General features: G+C 60.5%; 2 protein-coding genes across 4 annotated transcripts; both read right to left on the reverse strand.

The window, feature by feature from the left end:
- Positions 1-198: 198 nt before the first annotated feature.
- Positions 199-15,988, reverse strand: PRKACA (protein kinase cAMP-activated catalytic subunit alpha). 3 transcript variants are annotated; one of them, XM_044752397.2, is made up of 10 exons: positions 15,828-15,988; positions 8,207-8,268; positions 7,627-7,755; positions 6,111-6,209; positions 5,064-5,146; positions 4,138-4,264; positions 3,962-4,057; positions 3,750-3,872; positions 1,728-1,892; positions 199-1,322 (listed from the first exon to the last, which is right to left on the reverse strand). In XM_044752397.2, the coding sequence occupies exons 1-10, from the start codon at positions 15,871-15,873 to the stop codon at positions 1,197-1,199; spliced, it is 1,056 nt and encodes a 351-aa protein (XP_044608332.1). In that variant the 5' UTR covers positions 15,874-15,988; the 3' UTR covers positions 199-1,196. The 3 variants fall into 3 exon arrangements, with proteins under 3 accessions (XP_044608332.1, XP_044608333.1, XP_070348318.1); XM_044752398.2 differs by lacking the exon at positions 15,828-15,988 and adding an exon at positions 10,430-10,564; XM_070492217.1 differs by lacking the exon at positions 15,828-15,988 and adding an exon at positions 8,375-8,741.
- Positions 10,520-10,672, reverse strand: SMIM46 (small integral membrane protein 46). The gene has a single exon (XM_070492218.1). The coding sequence runs from the start codon at positions 10,670-10,672 to the stop codon at positions 10,520-10,522; it is 153 nt and encodes a 50-aa protein (XP_070348319.1).
- Positions 15,989-17,332: the final 1,344 nt, after the last annotated feature.

Below are 17,332 nucleotides of genomic sequence, written 5' to 3' on the forward strand. Positions count from 1 at the left end.
GGATGGGGAGAAGTTATGAGAGGACAAATATGCGGAGGGATGGGGTGGCTCCCCACTTTTCTGTTAAGAGAAAAAAAGCACAAATGGGGGGGGATGGACAGCTGACAGCCAGGCAGAGGAGGAGCGCCCAGGATGGGGGGCGGAGGCTGCTGGGTGAATGAAACAGGCAGCCCCTCCCAGGCAACCCTGGCCTTGATCCCGGGCCAGGAGGGGGAGGGGGCTTTGCCTCCTTTTGGGGCGGGGTTGCCTTCCCTCCTGAGTTGAGAGGAGGCGGGGCATTAAAATCTAGCTGAGAATAAAATTAAGGAGTTTGGGGGTGCTACTGGGAGGAGCGGCCCCCCGCGGCCCCTCTGTCTTTGGAGACGGCTCCTCTTTGGCAGGGAGGGGGCAGCTGCTTCGTCTGGGTACTGAAGCCCAAGGGTGAAGAGAGGTCCGTCGGGGCAGAAATGGGCAGGGGCTTCCTACAGGGGCTGAGCCCCTTCCAACCTGGGCGGGGGTCCCCGGGGGGGCAGACGGGCAGCGGGGACTAGCAGCGTGGGGCAGAGGTTGGAACCCCAGCTCCTTCCTTTACAAACTCAGTTGCCTCCCAGCCGTGTTAAAATGGATTTGGGGCATGAAAAGGATGGGGGTAGAGGAAGGAGGGAGGGAGGCACTGGTGGAACTTAAGATTGTAAATGTTTTTTTAAAAAAATTCTAGCAAGCAGCCCACTGAACATGTCACTAAAACCTCTCCCCTTCCCAGGCGGGACTGCTCCGGAGGGAAGGCTGGACTTTCGCTCACTCGCCCTTAGGAAGTGGCGCCTGAGGTTGGGGGGTGGGCCGGAGTTAAGTTTGGGCCCCTCTTTCCACACCCTGTCCCTGGATACACCAGCAAGACCTGGTCTCACTGGAATTGAGAAACTCGTTTAAAACAGGCAGAGGTGGGCTGGGCTGGGCTGGGGGCCAGGGGGAAGGGGGAAGGCAGAAGCGGTGGGGGGTTAGGAGGGCAAAGGGGGTGAGGGGGAGCAGCTGGTGTTTCTGTCCCTCCGAATATCTGGGCTTCCTGCTCCCCCTACTCTGGAGGGTGGGGTGGGGGTGAAATTAGATGCAAGGAACTCTGGGGCCCTCTGGCTGTTCAACCCACCCTCCCACCCTCCCACCCTCTGACCAAAAAAAAGAAAGAAAGAAAGAAAACCCACAGGGGCACAGGCACACCCCTAAAACTCGGAGAACTCCTTGCCACACTTCTCATTGATGGAGACTCGGATCTCTTCCTCCTCATAGTCGTCAAAGTTACTCGTGTCCCCAGGGCCTTTAAACTTTGGTATGAAGGGAGCTTCCACCTGGAGAGGGGTCAAGAACCACTCAGACCTCAGCAGCCAACGTAATCACTGTTACAACAATAAATGTGAATGGCCTAACATTCCTGAGGTAACCTACTATGACCCAACCCTGAGTTCAGCATTAGGGTATGGACACACCTTAACAACCCAAGGATCTTACAGCCAACTCACCAATGGGGAAATTACTTTCCAAAGAGGTGTATCTCCTGCCCAAGGTCACAGAGTGGCAATGACCCCACAGTCCTATTTCTAGACATCCACTGCTCTAAGCTGCCTCATTTAGATCAACCCAGAGCCCTATTTTCAAATTCTTCCTCCCTTTCCATCTCCCCATTGGCAGCCCTCCCTGGCTCTTGGCCTCCCCCCAAAACCATCTGCACACCAGGGGAGGGGAGGGGGACCCACCTTCCTCTGGTAGATGGCGATCCAGTCAGTCGTGGCAAACCACTTGTGGTTCTTGATATCATTGACCCCATTCTTGAGGTTCCCGAAGCGCTTGGTGAGGTCCACCTGCAGGAGGTTCCGCAGCAGATCCTTCAGGTCAGAGCTGAAGTGGGACGGGAACCGCACCTGGAGTGGGTAACACAGGTGGGGACTGGTCTGGAGCTTGGGGAGCCCAGAACAGTGCCTTTGCCATCCAATAGTCCTGTTGGGCAGAGGACCCCAAGCTGGAGTGTGCGTTGGAACCCCATAAGCCCTGCTGGCATTTATGACTCAGGAGGCTGGGGCGGGGCCTGAGAACCTGCATTTCTAGCCAGTTCTCGGCCATGCTGATGCTGGAGAGGGACCACTTTGAGAAGTGCCGCTCTAAGGTAAGTACTATGATGGTCTCCTTTTTAGACAATAAACTGAGGCTAGCAAGAGTTAAAGGGCTTGCCAAGGTCACGCAGAGGAGCAGGACAGTGTGGCTCCATCTTGTCTGTTGGACTCCAGAACTTTCATTCTTTTTTGTGTGTGTGAGGAAGATTGTTGCTGAGCTGACATCTGTGCCATCTTCCTCTATTTTATGTGGGATGCTGCCACAGCTTGGCTTGATGAGGGGTGCTAAGTCTGCACCTGGGATCTGAACCCGCGAACCCCGGGCTGCCAAAGAGGAGTGAGCGAACTTAACCTCTGCGCCACTGGGCCGGCCCCAGGACTTGCACTCTCAGCCACCGCTTCCCAAGGTGGCTCTGCTGGGGCATGGGGATGCAATGTTAATGCTTAGGAGAGAAAGGATCATCTTTCCCTTTCTCTCCCCACAGCTAAGGCTCTTCTGTTTTTTAAGGCTTGGTTCAACACTCCCAGAAGCTTCCCCACACATCCAAGCCTGCAGCCTTGCACGCGAGCAGTCACTGTGCTCACAGCCCGAGAGCCAGTGCCCAGCATTGCTCCGCCTTGTACACGCTGTGCGGCCTTGGCCACGGTCCCTGACCTCTCTGGGCCAGCGCCTGCCTCTGTGGCATGAGGCAGACATCCCAGCGTTGCAGGAGGGAGACAACACTGCTGGGGGTGTGTGGGAACTGTAAAATGCTACAAAGAAAAGAGTTACGTTCATCTTCTCCTCTTCCCTTTTGGAACCTTCTAGGGCTTTTTCTTTTTTTTTCCACTTGGGCCATTTTCTTGACAATTTCTCTTTTGCCTGGTGGCAAACACCTCATCTTGCCCTCTTTAGTGACCCTACTTTGCAGCTGGTGATTTCTCTCCGCCTCCCTGAGAGGCAGGCAGCTGGCTCCCCAATTCCCAGATGGGTGAGAGGAGGCTCAGAGGGGTGAATGCACTTGCCCGAGGCTGCAAAGCCAATGGGTGGCAGAGCTGGGGCTTGGAGCCAGGAGCTCTCCCACCATTTCCTGGGCCCGGGGAAGGGACGTGGGTCCTCGGAGTGTGGTGGGGGAGCAGAAGTGGAGTTCTGGCTGCTCTTGGTCCCTTTAGTGATGCTGCAGGGTGACCTCGGACCCCACAGGTCCCCTCTGTGCCCCTGAGTGCCGGGTGCCACTGCAGGGGCCTCTGGGGAGCTGCCACCCAGCCCGCGCCCTCACGGTGAGGTCTGCATTTGGGAAGAAAGTGCGGGCTGTGCACCCTGAGTACTCCAGGTGGGCTCCGGGGTGGCACCTGGGAACCTGCCACATTCGCTTTTCTGCTGGGAAACTTGTGGAACTCAGGCCAGGGGGACAGCTGGGGACAAGCAGAGCCCCACTGGGCAGGGTGGGGGCTCGGCTGAGGCCTGGGCTCTGGAAGCTCTTGAGATTTCTGCCAGGGGGTCCAGGATGAGGCAGCGAGGTTGTGCAAGGCGTTGGCCTCAGTGAGCATGGCCGGTGCGCCCGGCTTCACTGCCTGGCCTGACTTAATGAACTTCTAGACTGTTCTGACAAGGAGCAGAGCTCTGCGGTAGGAGGACAGGCGGGGAAGGGTCTGTCCAGGGGCTGTGCCCCTGCATCCGGGCCTCACCTTCCCGGAGACAATCTTCTCGTAGATCTGGATGGGCTGGTCGGCAAAGAAGGGTGGGTAGCCAGCGGCCATCTCGTAGATGAGAACCCCCAGGGCCCACCAGTCCACAGCCTTGTTGTAGCCCTACAGGGAGAGGGGGCACGGGGTGAGGGGAGGCGGGGGGACGGGGCCCGGGCCTCAGTGCGGCAGGCGGGGTCGGGGGGAGTGCCTACTTTGCTCAGGATGATTTCCGGGGCCAGGTACTCGGGGGTCCCACACAAGGTCCAGGTGCGGCCTTTCACGCGCTTGGCGAAACCGAAGTCTGTCACCTGTGGGCACAAGAAGGGGCAGTTGGCCGGGCCAGAGGGGTGTCGGGCCGGGCGGCTGGCTGCCCGCACACCCCGGGCACCTGGATGTAGCCATGCTGGTCGATGAGCAGGTTCTCCGGCTTCAGGTCCCGGTAGATGAGGTCGAGCGAGTGCAGGTACTCGAAGGTCAACACGATCTGGGCCGCATAGAAGCGGGCATGGGGCTCACTGGGGGGACAAGCGGGAGGGGCCGGGTGAGCAGGGTGGCCGCGCCCAGTGGGACCTGCCCGCCCCCACTGGTCCAGCGTGTTGGCCTCTGGAGGAAAGCGTACAGCTCAGCCATCTCAAATGCGCCAGCAGAGAAAGGGGGAGAGCCCAGACGTCCGTCAACAGAGGGCCAGAATCAGAGTGTGGCTGATACACACTGGACTCGCCCCAACACCACCTCCAGGACAACCGGGAGCTAGCTCGCTGGCGAGGCTGGACCGCCAGACTGCTGTGAGAAGCGGGAGGGGGCGCCACGGCAGGCGACCAGTGACTCTGCTTGTATCAAGTGCAGACCCAGACCAGACATGTTTGGTGTTTGAAGCCGGAAAGGACAGTGGCCTTTGTCGGCTGGTGGTGTGCAAGAAGGGCGACTGAGGGGCTCTTCTGGGGTGGCAGAAATGCTCTGTATGGTGTTTTGGGTGGTGTTACAACAAGTGTATGCGGATGTCAAAGTTCACGGAACAGAACATTGAAGACCTGTGCATTTCATTGTATGGAAAGTGCATATCTATATAAAAAAGTAAAATAAAACAATAACGTAAACTTAAAAAACCACATAAAATTGCCAGCCTACATGGTGAAACTTGTGTCCCCGTGCCTGCTTTGGGTCATGGTGGTTGAGACAGCCTGGATTCCTCAGCTCACAGGGAACAAGAAGACACAGGGACCTGGAGAGGCCATTCCGCGTCCCCAGACGGCTTGGTTATGAGCTGCCGCCTGTGGCCAGCCCCAGGCCCAGGGTGGTGGGCAGCTGGCTCACCTGAACCTTCCGATCCGCCGCAGGTGTGAGAACATCTCCCCGCCAGGCACGTACTCCATGATCATGTACAGATTCGAGTTGTCCTGCGGGAAGCAGCTGCTGATCAGGGGCCCGCTCCCCACGTCCTGGGCCCCATCAAAGGCCTGGGGTCCTCGCCCCCAGGTGTTCAGAAATCAAGTGACAACATTCTTGGCTCACTGAGCTGCTGCCTCATTTCCTTATGCCCCTAAGAATGAAGGGACGCTGTCATCCTGCTTATGGGGGTGAACGTGAGGGCTAGCTGGAGGTGTGCAAGGCACCCGGCCAGCGTGCCCGGGCTGGAGAGAGGACTCCATGGCAGCCTGTGTCTGTCTTAAGAAAGGCCGTTGGGGCCACAGTTTTGTGATCTGTAAAAGGGAACCAGGATGGCCTACAGAATTTGTGGGGTCCCCCCACCAAAATAAGTTTGAGGCCCCTTAGTAAGAAAATGATTATGAATTTCAAGACGGCAGCCACAAGGCCTTAAACCACCAAGTGCAGGGCCCTTGTGACTTCTTATGTCGCAGGCCCTCAGTGGCCCTTCCGGGTTCTCGTGGTGATGGCTTAGGATGGCACCCAAAATAGCTCACACAGGGCGCTCACGGTGTACTTGGAACTGTCATGGCAACGCCACCAGGTGGGGGCTGTTATGATCCCAATTTTACAGATGTGGAAACTGAGGCTCAGGGCAGTGAAGTCCCTGGCCAGGGTCACACGGCCAGGAAGCGTGAGCTGGGATTTGCACACAGGCTGTGGCCCTGGCCCTGTGTCAGGCTCTTGCTGTAGAGGGAGCGCTGCCTGCAAGGGATGCTGTCCAGGTCGGGTGACTTGTCCAAGGTTATGGAGCTACAGGCTGGCTCAGGAGCTGAACTTGGTCCCCCAGAGCCCCAGCTGACTCCTGCCCCACATCCCCCCGGCGGCCTCCCGTCAGTGGGCCCGCTGGCTGTCCTCGGCTCCAGTTCCAGCTCCGGGAACCCAGAGGCTGCACTGCCCAGCAGGGGCCCTGGCCCCCGGCCGCTGGGTCCCCACCTTGAAGGAGAACTCGAGTTTGACGAGGAACGGGAAGTTGACGGCTTGCAAGATGCGCTTTTCGTTCAGGGTGTGCTCGATCTGTTTCAGCTTCACCACCTGTTGGGGGGGGCGGGGAAGACGGCATGTGAGCGGGTCCTCATCTCCTCCAAGGCGGGGCTGGGCTGCTTCCGTCCAGGGCCTACGGCCTGCGGAGCCCTGAGGGCTGGGTGCTGAGGACGTGCTAAGGCAGAGGCTGCCTGTGCCTCACGGCCCACAGTTCAGGACAAGAACACAGGAGTCCGCCCAGAGGGGTCAGAGCCAGGTGAGGAAGCTCGGGGCCCGAGGATGCCCAGATTAGGCACCTGGGAAGTCTGAGGGAAGGGGTAGTCAGAGCAGGCTTCCGGTAGGAAGGGGCGGCTGAGCTGAGACCGATCAGACAAGTGGGAGCAGGCCCAAGGGTGGCGGGTGGGATATCCCTTCCCTGCTTCTGGAGCAGCCCCCCCTACCTGAGCCCCGGGCTTAGTCCTCCTCAGCCCTCAGTGGTCCCTGCAGGGGCCTAGCACCTGGTGACAGGGGCACTATGGGGTCTCCACTGTGAGCACACCAGTTTGGAAGCCCAGATGCAGAGAGGGGAAGTGACTCGCCCAAGGTCACATGCAGTGAGCCCACATGAGGCCGCTGCCCGGGCCCTCGGTCGGCTCCCAGCCACACCCCTCAGGCTGGCTCCCACGCTGTCCAGCAGCGGTCACGCTCGCCATGGCGACTGCCGAGCGCTGGGAACAGGGTGGAGCGACTGGGAGCCGAATTTACAATTTTAAGTATCTAAAGTGAAAATTTAAAAACTCATACTTGATGTGGTTACTGGGCCACTTTTAAGCCTGTTTGGAACAACTTGGGCTGCATGCTTTTTCAACTTCTCTACTGTTTTTTGTCTTTTCACTGAAAATTTAACATCCAAATGAGATGTAGGGTAAGCATAAAAGACGCTGGATTTCGAAGACTTGGGACAGGGAAAAGAACACAGAACGTCTCATTAACATCATTTTTACACTGGTTACATACATTGAAACGATAACATTGTAGATATAATGGCTTAATTACAGTATATTGTTCAAATGAATTCCACCTGTTTATTTTTACTTTCCTAATGGAGCGTCTAGAAAATCTAAAACCGTGAGTGGCTTGCGTGACATTTCTGCTGGACAGCTGCGCTAGAGCAGTGCCTGGCACGCAGTAGGACCTCAGACAGGTTCGCAGAAGGAAGGTGTGTGTAAACGCCACCTCCCCAGGAGGGCTCCCGGCTGCCTCGACACAGGCAGGTACTGACCATGCGTCCTGGGGCTTGGGTCTGCACGGTGGCCACCTGGAGGGGAAGCTGCGTGAAGGCAGCACGGTGCCCTTCTGGCCCTTGCGTCTGGCATGTCACAGGGGCTCAGGAAAGAGCTGGTGAGTGGATGGTGGAGAGAGTGCTCCGGCAGCAGGAAGAGCGCGGGCAAAGGCCTGGGGGCCGGCTGGGTGGCTGGGCTGGGCTCACCTTCTGTTTGTCGAGGATCTTCATGGCGAAGTGGTTCCCCGTCTCCTTGTGCTTCACGAGCATCACCCGCCCGAAGGAGCCCGTGCCAAGGGTCTTGATTCGTTCAAACTGATCCAAATGGGCTGTATTCTGTGGGCCGAGGGCGCAGAGACTCACGGACCCGCCCCTCCAGCCTGCTCAGCTGAGCTCTGGGGTGTCCCATTGGCCACCAGCAGAGGGGGCCCTGGGGAGGGGGGGGTGAGGGGCTAAGGATGGCGGAGGAGGGGGGGCGGAAAAACAAGATGGCGAGGTTGCATTCCTCCAGCCAGGTGGCAGGGGCCAGATCCGGCCTGGCCAGGGGCCCAGGAGCCCTGGCAGCTGCGTGGGGGGCAGGGGCCTCCGGCTGGAAGCGGTAGTGGGGTGTGGGAGCCTGGCAGTGGGCACTCTGCCTAGGAGCCCCCATGGGTGTCTTGGGAGGAAACGGGGCAGGTCTGGAGCCTTCCACAGGGCCCTACAATCCTAGCCGTGTCACAGGGCTGCAGTTGGGGGACAGGGGGCCATCAGCTCACCCCTCCCAGGGCTCTGCACCTGCGGGGCTTACCTGAGCAGGATTTTCCCATTTTTTAAGAAAATCTTCTTTGGCTTTAGCTAAGAACTCTTTCACTGAAAGGAAGAGAGGAGAGTTAGATGGAGAACCAGCTCCTCAGGGCAGGTCCAGGCTATCCTGCGGAGAGGCCCACCTGTGGAAAGCGGGGTGCCGCTGTCTCACCTGGACTGACCTCCCAGTGCCTGCAGGGGCACTGGTTGAGCGGAGGGCAGCTTGGGGGGCCCTGCTCTGGGCTGGAGCCTGGGCCCCCTTGGGCCCCCTTCACTACTGAGGGGTGGGGTCCAGCCGCAACTCCATCCAAAACGGGGTGCAGGGTGAACTGGGGGTCACTCTCAGGGGGACAGAGAGCGGCGCCCAAGCCAGCCCGCCCCCCTGTCCCAGTTCTGACCGACATTCCAGGGCCAGGGCCGCCGCCGGCTGAGGTATTTATAGCCCCGGGATTTGGCTGCTCCTCCGGCCCCTTCTCGGGGGAGGCCGGCTGGGGGAGGCCTCTGGAGCTCGGGTAGCAGGCGCCCTTGGGGGGCTCAGCTGTTGCCTTGGCCCCCAGCTGGCTGTGTTCCCGCCTTTGCCAATGGAGGGGCCCTCACTCTAGAGCTGGTTCAAAGACAGCCTCGCCCGATGCCCGCCCCCCACGGCCCCCTCAGCACCCCAAGGCGAGCATCCCCATCCCACTAACATTGAAGACTGCCCGCAGCCCCGGGGCCCACTGCTCTGTCTCCTCTACCTCATTTGCTTCACTCGCCAACTTTCCTTTTATCCCTTTTCCCAGGTGACACCCTAGGAAACTGAGGCTGGAAAACAGGCATTCCTGCCAGCGCCAAGGGGCAGGCGGCAGGGCAGTCAAGGGCCAGCACTCTGGGCCGTGACTGAGTTCAGATCCTGGCTGGGGCCCTGAGTGTTCGACCATGTCTCATCTTGCCTCTGCGGGCCTCAGTCTTCCCCATCTATAAAACGGGGCAAAGGACAGGGACGACCTGGCCAGGTGCTGGTGAGGACCGAGTGAGCTAACCTTGGCGAAGGGGACTGGACAGTGGGCGGCCCTGGGTTAGGGCCATGGGAACGCCACCCTTTCATTTTGCTTTTAAGTATTTTCCTAAATTGAGGGGGCTAAGAGACGGGTGCACTGTGCGCTCAGGTCTTCAAGGCTGATGGGTTCTTCCATGACGGCTGTGCCCATAACCAGCCCCCAGGCCAGGCCCCTGCTGTTCAGGGACTCTCCCTGTGCCGAGTGCTAGATCTCGGCTTCCTCTCTCCCCTCATGGGTGGGGCAGCTGTCACTCTCACTGTCCAGATGAGAAGACTGACCAGGCCCAAGGTGGCCTGCTGGACCCCAGTGCCCACGAGATTAACTGCTTCGCTCCTGACTGGTTGCAGTGACCAGGGTGGCCCACAAACAGAGCTGTCCTCAAGCCCCTGATGTCCCTGCGATGTTGCTACCCTGAGGGGTTCTGCACAATGGTACTTTGGTGTTGCCTGTCATCTGCCTGTCCCATCCGTACTCAATGCCGGGAATCCCACATGGCCTCATGGGTACCCCTCCACTGGTCCCCCAGGCTCTCCCTCAGCATTCGGAGAGAGGAGCCTTCTGTAGGATACAAGAGTGGCAGACAGAGGAGAGACCGCTGGGCAGGAAAGCCCCACAAAGAGTGACCGGGCAGAGAAGGGGCAGTCAAGGAATGGCCAGGAGTGCTAGGCTGGCGCCTAGCTGGGCCACCCACTGTCTGAGACCTCTCTGGGCCCAGGGGCTGCACCACATCCAAAGCTTTCACCAGCAGAATCTTTCCTGACACACAACACCTTCCTTGGGAACCTCTGAACGTCCACACTGAATTCTGGATGAAGGCGGGGGAGGGTATCCCACGGGATCTACCTTCCCTCGTTCAAGGCAGAGAGGAGCAAGCTCAGAGGAATCCAGAAGGTCTGGGCCTGCCTCCCCTTTTGCTCTCAGTGGTCCCTGAGAACTGCCATGTCCTGCTTCTCCCAGACTCGGGGGGCCTGCACCTCTGGGTACCCCACTGAAAGGCTCCACAGCACCCTGATCCTAGCACAGTCCTTCTCTGGCCTCTCAAAGTGTAGAAGGGCCCAGGCTATGTCCCCTCTGGTGCCATCAGCTTGACAGATTTGGGGATGGGGCATGGGGAGGGTAGCGCCAGGAGAAACGAGAAGACAAAGAGGGATAATGATGGGGGAACCCCAGCCAAGAGCCTCCATACTCACCTCTGCTTCCTGCCTCTTCTGGCAGAGGGTGCAGTGGGGGGTGGAGTGGGATGGGGTGATCTGGGCCCATCTGCCCCTGGCCAGGGAGGCTCAGGGTGCTGGCTGTGGCTTAGGTGCCCAGAAGGCGTGGCGCAGGTAGCTCAGGAAACGGACAGTCAGGTGGGCCCAGAGGAGCAGCTGCAGCCACAGCTGGAAGGTGGTCTCTGAGTCCCCACCCCAATCACTGCCTGACCCTGGATCCATCCCAGGCCGCCCTGGGCTCTCCCAGGAACCTTGCTTTTACAGGGGTACCAAGACTACGCAGAGCCTCTGAGCTGGCTTCCTGGGAGGGCCTCGGGGGACAGGGAGGAGCAGCTGGTTGCCAGGGAAGCCTTTAAAGGTACCTGCTCCGGGCCGGCCAAGGTTTGCAGAGGCCCTCCTTGGCAGGAGGTGGTGGGAAGATTCTCAGAGGGTGTCCCTCTCAGCTGGCCTGCCTGCCCTGGAGGCGGGGTGCTAAAGCTGACTTCCCGTTACAGGCACTTCACTGCTCCGGGGCTGCCAGGCCCTGCCCTCCTCAGTGGGGCCGCATGACTTGGAGGATGGCCCCTGACGTACCCAGGGCAGCGCCCCCTGGGCAGCGGGGAAGGGGTTAAGGCTCAGGCCCAGGCAGCAGCCAGGGGCTCCCCGGGGGCTAAAGAGGCCCAGAGCTCCGTTAATTAGCTCAAAGAGCAGCTGAAGGGAAAGGCCAGGGGGGCGAGAGCCACCCTACCTCCTCCCCCGAGGCCTCTCTGAACCTGGACCCCTCAATCCTGCTACCCCAAGAGAGAAACGGGTACATCTGGCTTTGTCTTGCTCCTGTGCAGGGGCGGAGAGGGGAACGGCATCCCGGGATGTCCTTGGCCTCTGTCAACCTTGCCCTGCGCTTGGCTCTGCTCTCACCATGAAAGTCCAAACCGGAAACAAGAGGCTAAACCCAGGGGTGGGGGAGGGGGAGGCAGCTTTGACCATCTTCCTCCTTCTTTCCAGATCCCCAAAGAAGTGGAGGATCAGTGGCAGCTTCTCCCAGGGTGCCTGGCACCTGTGGCCCCTGCTGACAACAGGAAGTGGCAAAGAAGGGACATCCAGCCAGTTGTTGGCTTGTGGAGCCTGCCACCCTGCCTATGTCTCCCACAGCGGGGGTGCCAGCCTCCGCTTTGGTCCGGCTTCCATTTGGACTCACAGAGAGAATCCCAGAAAACCCCTCGAAAAGCCCAAGCTGCAGTAGGAGGCAGGAACCCAGCGTCAGATCCCCCCAGACAACAATGTCAGGACCCTCTGCTCTCCAAAATCTGGTTGTCCTGGGAATTCTGGGGCAGGGGTGCCGAGCGTGGGCTGGGACTCTTACTTCAGGCTGGTTCATCCCTCCAGTCTAGCTTGGATCCCCTGCTCTGGGCTCGACCATCCCCCAGTCTGAGCTGGACTCCATCGCTGAGCTGGACTACTCCCCAGTCTGATGGACCCCAATTCTGTACTGGACCAGCGTCCAGCATGGCATGGACTCCATCACTGAGCTGGACCATTCCCCAGTCTGATGGACCCCAATTCTGTACTGGACCAGCGTCCAGCATGGCATGGACTCCATCACTGAGCTGGACCACTCCCCAGTCTGATGGACCCCAATTCTGTACTGGACCAGCGTCCAGCATGGCATGGACTCCGTCGCTGAGCTGGACCACTCCCCAGTCTGACGGATCACCATTCTGCAGTGGACCATCGTCCAGCGTCACGTGGACTCCAGCACTGAGATAGCCCAACCCCCACTGCGAGCTGAACCGCAGCACTGGGCTGGACGACCCGACCGCCCCACTCTGAGTGGACCATCCCCCCTGGTCTGAACTAGGCCGCCCATCGCCCCCCGGCCCCCCGCTCCTCCCCAGGCCCCCAGCCCAGGGCTGTTAGTAAGGCAGGGGTGTTCAGGGTCAGCCACGGGTCCACGGGTTCTTCTCCACCTGCTCCCCAAACCCTACTGCAGCCCCTCCCTGACTCGAGGGGGAGAGAGTGCCTGGGAAGTTGCTATAGCAACAGGCCTCAGCCTCACCATCGTTGGGGTTGGAAGCCATCACTCAGTCGTCTTCTCGAGGCTCCCGGACTACGGTGGCTGGGAAGGCTCATGAGACCTGCCGCACCAGCTCGGCTGCCCACCCCCAGAGCCCTGCCTACAGGGGGAGCCAGGGAGATGACGGGGTGGTGGCAGGAAGAGAAACGCACACTGGGGGCCAGTGGCTGCAGGGGAGGGCCAGATAGGCCCCTCGAGCTTCCGTAGGCCCAACTGCGCGAAGAGAAAAGCCGGCTCGGCAGGACCCTCTCGGGCAACTGCCCGTACAACTGCCACTGCGGTTGCCGTTTGCCCCCCGAAACTTCTGCAGGATGTTAGCGGGCGACAATTCTTCCCATCCAGAGACCTCTTGGGGGCACTTCTCTCTCAGAGCTGGGATCCGCTTGTCCCTGTGGCCTGCGGGGGGTGCCGGGGGGCTCCCTCTCGCCAGCCCTGCCCCTTCTCCCGGGGGCCAGCTCCCAGGGGTGCCTTTGGCCGTCCCCGGGGCCTCTTGGGGCCACTGCCCTCTCTCAATGCCTCCAGCTTGCTGAGAGCCTGGGGTTGGGTCTTTTTCCCCCTCCCCTCTCAGTATCCTTACCCCGGCCCCTGCCAATAGCTTGGGCACCTCTGGGTACAGATTTCCCCCCACGCCACCCCAGGGCTTGTTCTAGATCCCCACCCTCTCCAAAGGAGGCGGGGGCTGTCCCGCCCTGGCACAGAGACGGCAGCACAGGGGGCTGCAGGATGCCTAACTAACTAAAATGCCTAAGGCATTTTCCTTACCCCAGTCGGGCTGGCCTCTGGCAGATGAAATTCAGGTGCCCCCTGCAGGCTGGCCTGGCTACTGCCCCCGCCTCACGCCCCACCCCACTTACAAGAGGGCAAATTTTGTAACTCCATCCTTACAGAATCAGAGCTTTGAAGTAAAGAGGGGCTTCCTTCCTCATCCTATTTCCTTCTCTGAGAGCCCCTGCAAGAAAGACTCTGGAAGGAAGACCAGCTTAGGGCATTTTCCAAAGGTGATGTGAGTCCCGTTGGCAGGGCATGAAACGATTTTAGGTATGTTTCATTTTTCTAGTTACATTGTATTTTAACGTGTATCAGGCAGAATATAGCCGGCACAGCAAGCTCAGGATTTCATTTGTATTACTGCTTAGAACAAAGTTTACATCTGAACAAAGTGAGTCAAAGTTTTTATTTTAAATTAAAATATAAGTGAGCAGAGTAAAAATCGGGGAGGTGGCTTGAGAATGTCTGGGTTGGGAAATTCTGGGATCCAGGAAGTTGGCTGATAGGCAGATCTGGATGTGAATCCTGCCTCTGTGACATCATGGATGTCACACTAAGAGAGTTCGTTTGGAAAATTCAGGTAACAGCCCGTTATGAAAATCATTTGAGCAGACAGAGGTATGGAGACCATTCAGCCTGGCACATCCTAGATGTCCCATAAAGAGTGGCTCTGGCCTGCACTCTGAGCAAACAGCGGTTCCTTCCAGAGCCTCTGATCTTTTTCTTGGGGATCCTTTTCCCTGTGTTTCTCTCCACCCCCCACCGCATGTGTTTGATACGCCTTGAAAGTTTTCCAGGACTATGTCATCTCCCCAACTTTCAGCTGAGCCACTGCAATATCCAGCTGCCTGTCTCTACCTTCCACCTTCCAGTGGCCTCACCTGCTGGGGGCCCGGCCTTCCGCCACCCTGCCCAGTCCCCTCCAAGCTCATGCTCAGACCTTTTTTGGTCACTACCCACCTGCTCCTCTGTCATCAAGCGTTCAGCTACAGGCACTGGCCTCCCCGTCCCCCGCCCATCGGTGACATGTCAGTCCTCCCCATGGCTGCTTGGCGACTCTGAGTTCTGCCATTTGAATCAGGTGGGAATAAAGTTTCCTGGCTTCTGCGCCCAGGGCCTTCTGGGAGCGAGCACTCAGGACACTCAGATGCTGGGGTCTGTGACCAGTCATGGGGAAGAGCGTATGTGAACGTGGCTTCCTCTTCAGCTCCAACTATTTCTAAGTAACAGGAAGGGGATCCTAGCCCAGGTCTGGCTTTAGGCCTGGAGTGATGACAATTTAGGAGCTGGAGGACTGAGGAAGGGGCTCAAGGCCATTTCTGAAGGCATTTCCAGATACAGAATCTTTCTCCGGAGGACTGGAAAAGGCCAACATAATTTGGGGGCTGAGGGGAAAACAGGCCTCTCTCTGACTGATTCCTGGGAATGATCAGAATCTATTTGTTGCCTGGCAAAGCAACTCATTAGATGTCACCCGCTACTCTCCCCGACTGCCATCCCCCAAGTCCCCTGTCTCACCATCCTGGCTCAAGCTGAATGAGTGTTGCAAAACACAGACACTCTTCATCTCCCACTTTCCATCCTGAGTCAGGAGCGGGTGAAGAAGCCCAGGGGACTGGGTGCATGACGGAGCCTCAGTTGTGAAACCACCATGTATTGAGGGGCCTCCAAAGCGCCCAGAGCTCAGTGCACAGCAGGAGATGGGCGGGGGCTCTGCTGTCGCCCCCCCACCCCAACCAGGCAGAGGACGCAATGAATCCCAGCAAGATCGGCTCAAACTCAGCTCTGGAAGCACTGAAGCAGTACTCTAGGTTCATAAACAGTCTGCTACCCCAGTCAGGGACAGACGCTCGCTTGGAGGAGGGAACACAAGCAAAGAAGCAGAGTGACAGAAAGTGAAAGGCTGAGAGAGGGGCAGAGGGACCCAGAAAGATCCTGTCCCCCATGCCAAGTGACAGAGAAGGGAAAAACAATGCTGGAGGTGGCTCTGGGAAATGCTCAAGGGGCCAGAGGGGGTTTAGAAGGGGGCTGTGGGAAGGTGAAGAGGGGAAGGGCAGGAGAAAGATAGCGGGGGCTGGAGGGGGGAGGGGTGTGGTCACCAAGTGGCCAAGGTCCCCGTGGGGTGGAGGCAGACCCCACAGGACTCCCAGACTGGCAGAAGCCTGCGTCGGGGTCTGGCAGTGGGTCCCATCTGCGGAAGAGGTGAGTGAGGAAGAGGGGGAATTAGAATCTGGGGAGAGGGGCCAGGAAAGGAGGGAGTGGGGTGGTGACAGGGCCCCAAGTGGGGCCCCAGCGGTCATACGTGCCATGGTCGGCAGTGACAGCTGGGTGGGGGGGCACAATCTCTGCAGTGGGGGGCGGCCTTTGGCGAAGGGGCCCCTACGGGAGTCTTCTGGGGGCCCTGGGCCCCAACCTTGGACAGGCAGGGGGAAGGGGCGCTGAGCGGTAAGCGGAGAGAAACAGGGGGGCGCGCGGGGGGGAGGGGCCAGGCGATGATGGACAGGGCGGGGGCTGGCGGCACGGGGCCGGGATCCGGGTCACGGCCCGGGCACTCACCGCTCTCCTGCTCGCTACCCTTCTTGGCGGCGGCGGCGTTGCCCATCGCGGCGGCGGCGGCCGGGGCCGGTCCCGGAGCTGCGGCGCGGCGGGTGCTGGCGGCGGCCGGCGGCCCCGGAGCGCGCTGGGCGGCGGCGGCGGCGGCGGCCGCTCGGGTTGGCTGCGCTGGCTGCGGCGCCGCGACCCCCGCCCAGCCCCTGCTTCCCGCGTCTCTCCGCGCCCGCCCGCCCGGGAACCTCAGCCCAAGTCCGCTGCTGCTGTCCGTGACGCCCCCGCAGCCCCCCGCTCATTGGTCCAGGCCGCCCAGACTGACGGCGCCGCGCCGCCGCCCATTGGCCCTCCGGGACCCTCCCGCGCCGCCATAGGGTCTTGGCCCCGTGACGCGCGCCGCGGCCGCCCGGCCACTCGCGCGCTGGCTAGGCCTCGGCTGGGCGGGCGGGCGCGCCTGATTGGTCGAGGCTCCCGAAGGGGCCCAGGACCCGCCCAGCGAGGCCGCCCATTGGCGGAGGCGCGCCGCCCGGCCCGCCCCCCGCAGAACGTTCGGTGTCAATCCCGGGGTGAGAGGGCGGGGCGGAGGCGCAGCCTGCTGGCCGGGCCGCGGGCGGGCGGGGCGGCCGAGGCTGGCTGGCGGCCGCGCGGCGCTCTGAGGCCCAGGAGGCGGTCCCGGCGGGCGCCCGCCCCGTGTGCGCCGCAGTCCCCCGCCCCCGCTCAGTGCGGCAGCGGCCGCCGGCCAGCCGAGGTTGGCGCTGTGCTCCCCCCGGCGCAGCCGCTGTCCACCTGCCAGCGGGGGAGGGGCGCGGCCGGCGCGCGGGTCAGAGGTCGCTGGGCCGCTGGCCGTTGTCATGCACGACGCCTGGCGCAGGAGTGCGGCGGCAGGCCTGGGTCCAGGCGGGGGTGGGGGGCAGCTCCTGGGTCTCCGCTCAGCCACAGCCCGAGCTTCAGGGGGATGCTGGGCCCGGGAGCGAGGGGCACTGGGGAGGGGGCGCTCGGAGTCCCGCCCTCTGCTGGGCGCCCGCCAGCCTAAGAGCTGGCGCGCCCGGATGCTTCGCACCACGTTCCGATCCCCTGGGTACTAGGATCGTCGCTCCTGTTTTACGGAGGAGGAACGTGGGGCTCCTCCAGGCTGAGGATTCCGTCCGTCCGGGCAATGCGAAGGGAGCTGCCGCCCCCCAGCAGCGAGGTAGCAAATGCCCCTTCCTTCGGGGTGCCCTGTATGTACACCCACAGCGCGAGGACGCGCGGAGTTCCCCACCCACCGCCGCACTGCTGACATTTGCGGCGGGTCAGCCTTTGCTGGGGGGCTGTCTTGTGCACTGTAGGGTGTGTAGCAGCATCCGGTCTCTACCCACTGGACGCCAGCAGAACCTTCCTCTCCTCCACTAGTTGTGAAAACCAAAACCATCTCCAGACGTTGTTCACTGTGCCGTGCAGGCCAAACTGTCCCCAGTTGAGAACCACAGAAGCAGAGGAGGGCCCGCCTGGGAGGTGCCCAGAGGGGCAGGGGG

Source organism: Equus asinus, chromosome 20 (assembly GCF_041296235.1).
Source record: "Equus asinus isolate D_3611 breed Donkey chromosome 20, EquAss-T2T_v2, whole genome shotgun sequence".
In the NCBI taxonomy this organism is placed as follows: domain Eukaryota; kingdom Metazoa; phylum Chordata; class Mammalia; order Perissodactyla; family Equidae; genus Equus; species Equus asinus.

Excerpts from the sequence above, each read along its gene's own strand:
- SMIM46 (XM_070492218.1), bottom strand. The coding sequence starts at position 10,672 with ATGGATCCAGGGTCAGGCAGTGATTGGGGTGGGGACTCAGAGACCACC.
- PRKACA (XM_070492217.1), bottom strand. The coding sequence starts at position 8,606 with ATGTCGGTCAGAACTGGGACAGGGGGGCGGGCTGGCTTGGGCGCCGCT. Across the intron at positions 7,756-8,206 it reads AATGGGAAAATCCTGCTCAG|AATACAGCCCATTTGGATCA; the intron begins GTAAGCCCCGCA and ends CTCGGCCCACAG. Across the intron at positions 5,147-6,110 it reads AACTCGAGTTCTCCTTCAAG|GACAACTCGAATCTGTACAT; the intron begins GTGGGGACCCAG and ends TGCTTCCCGCAG.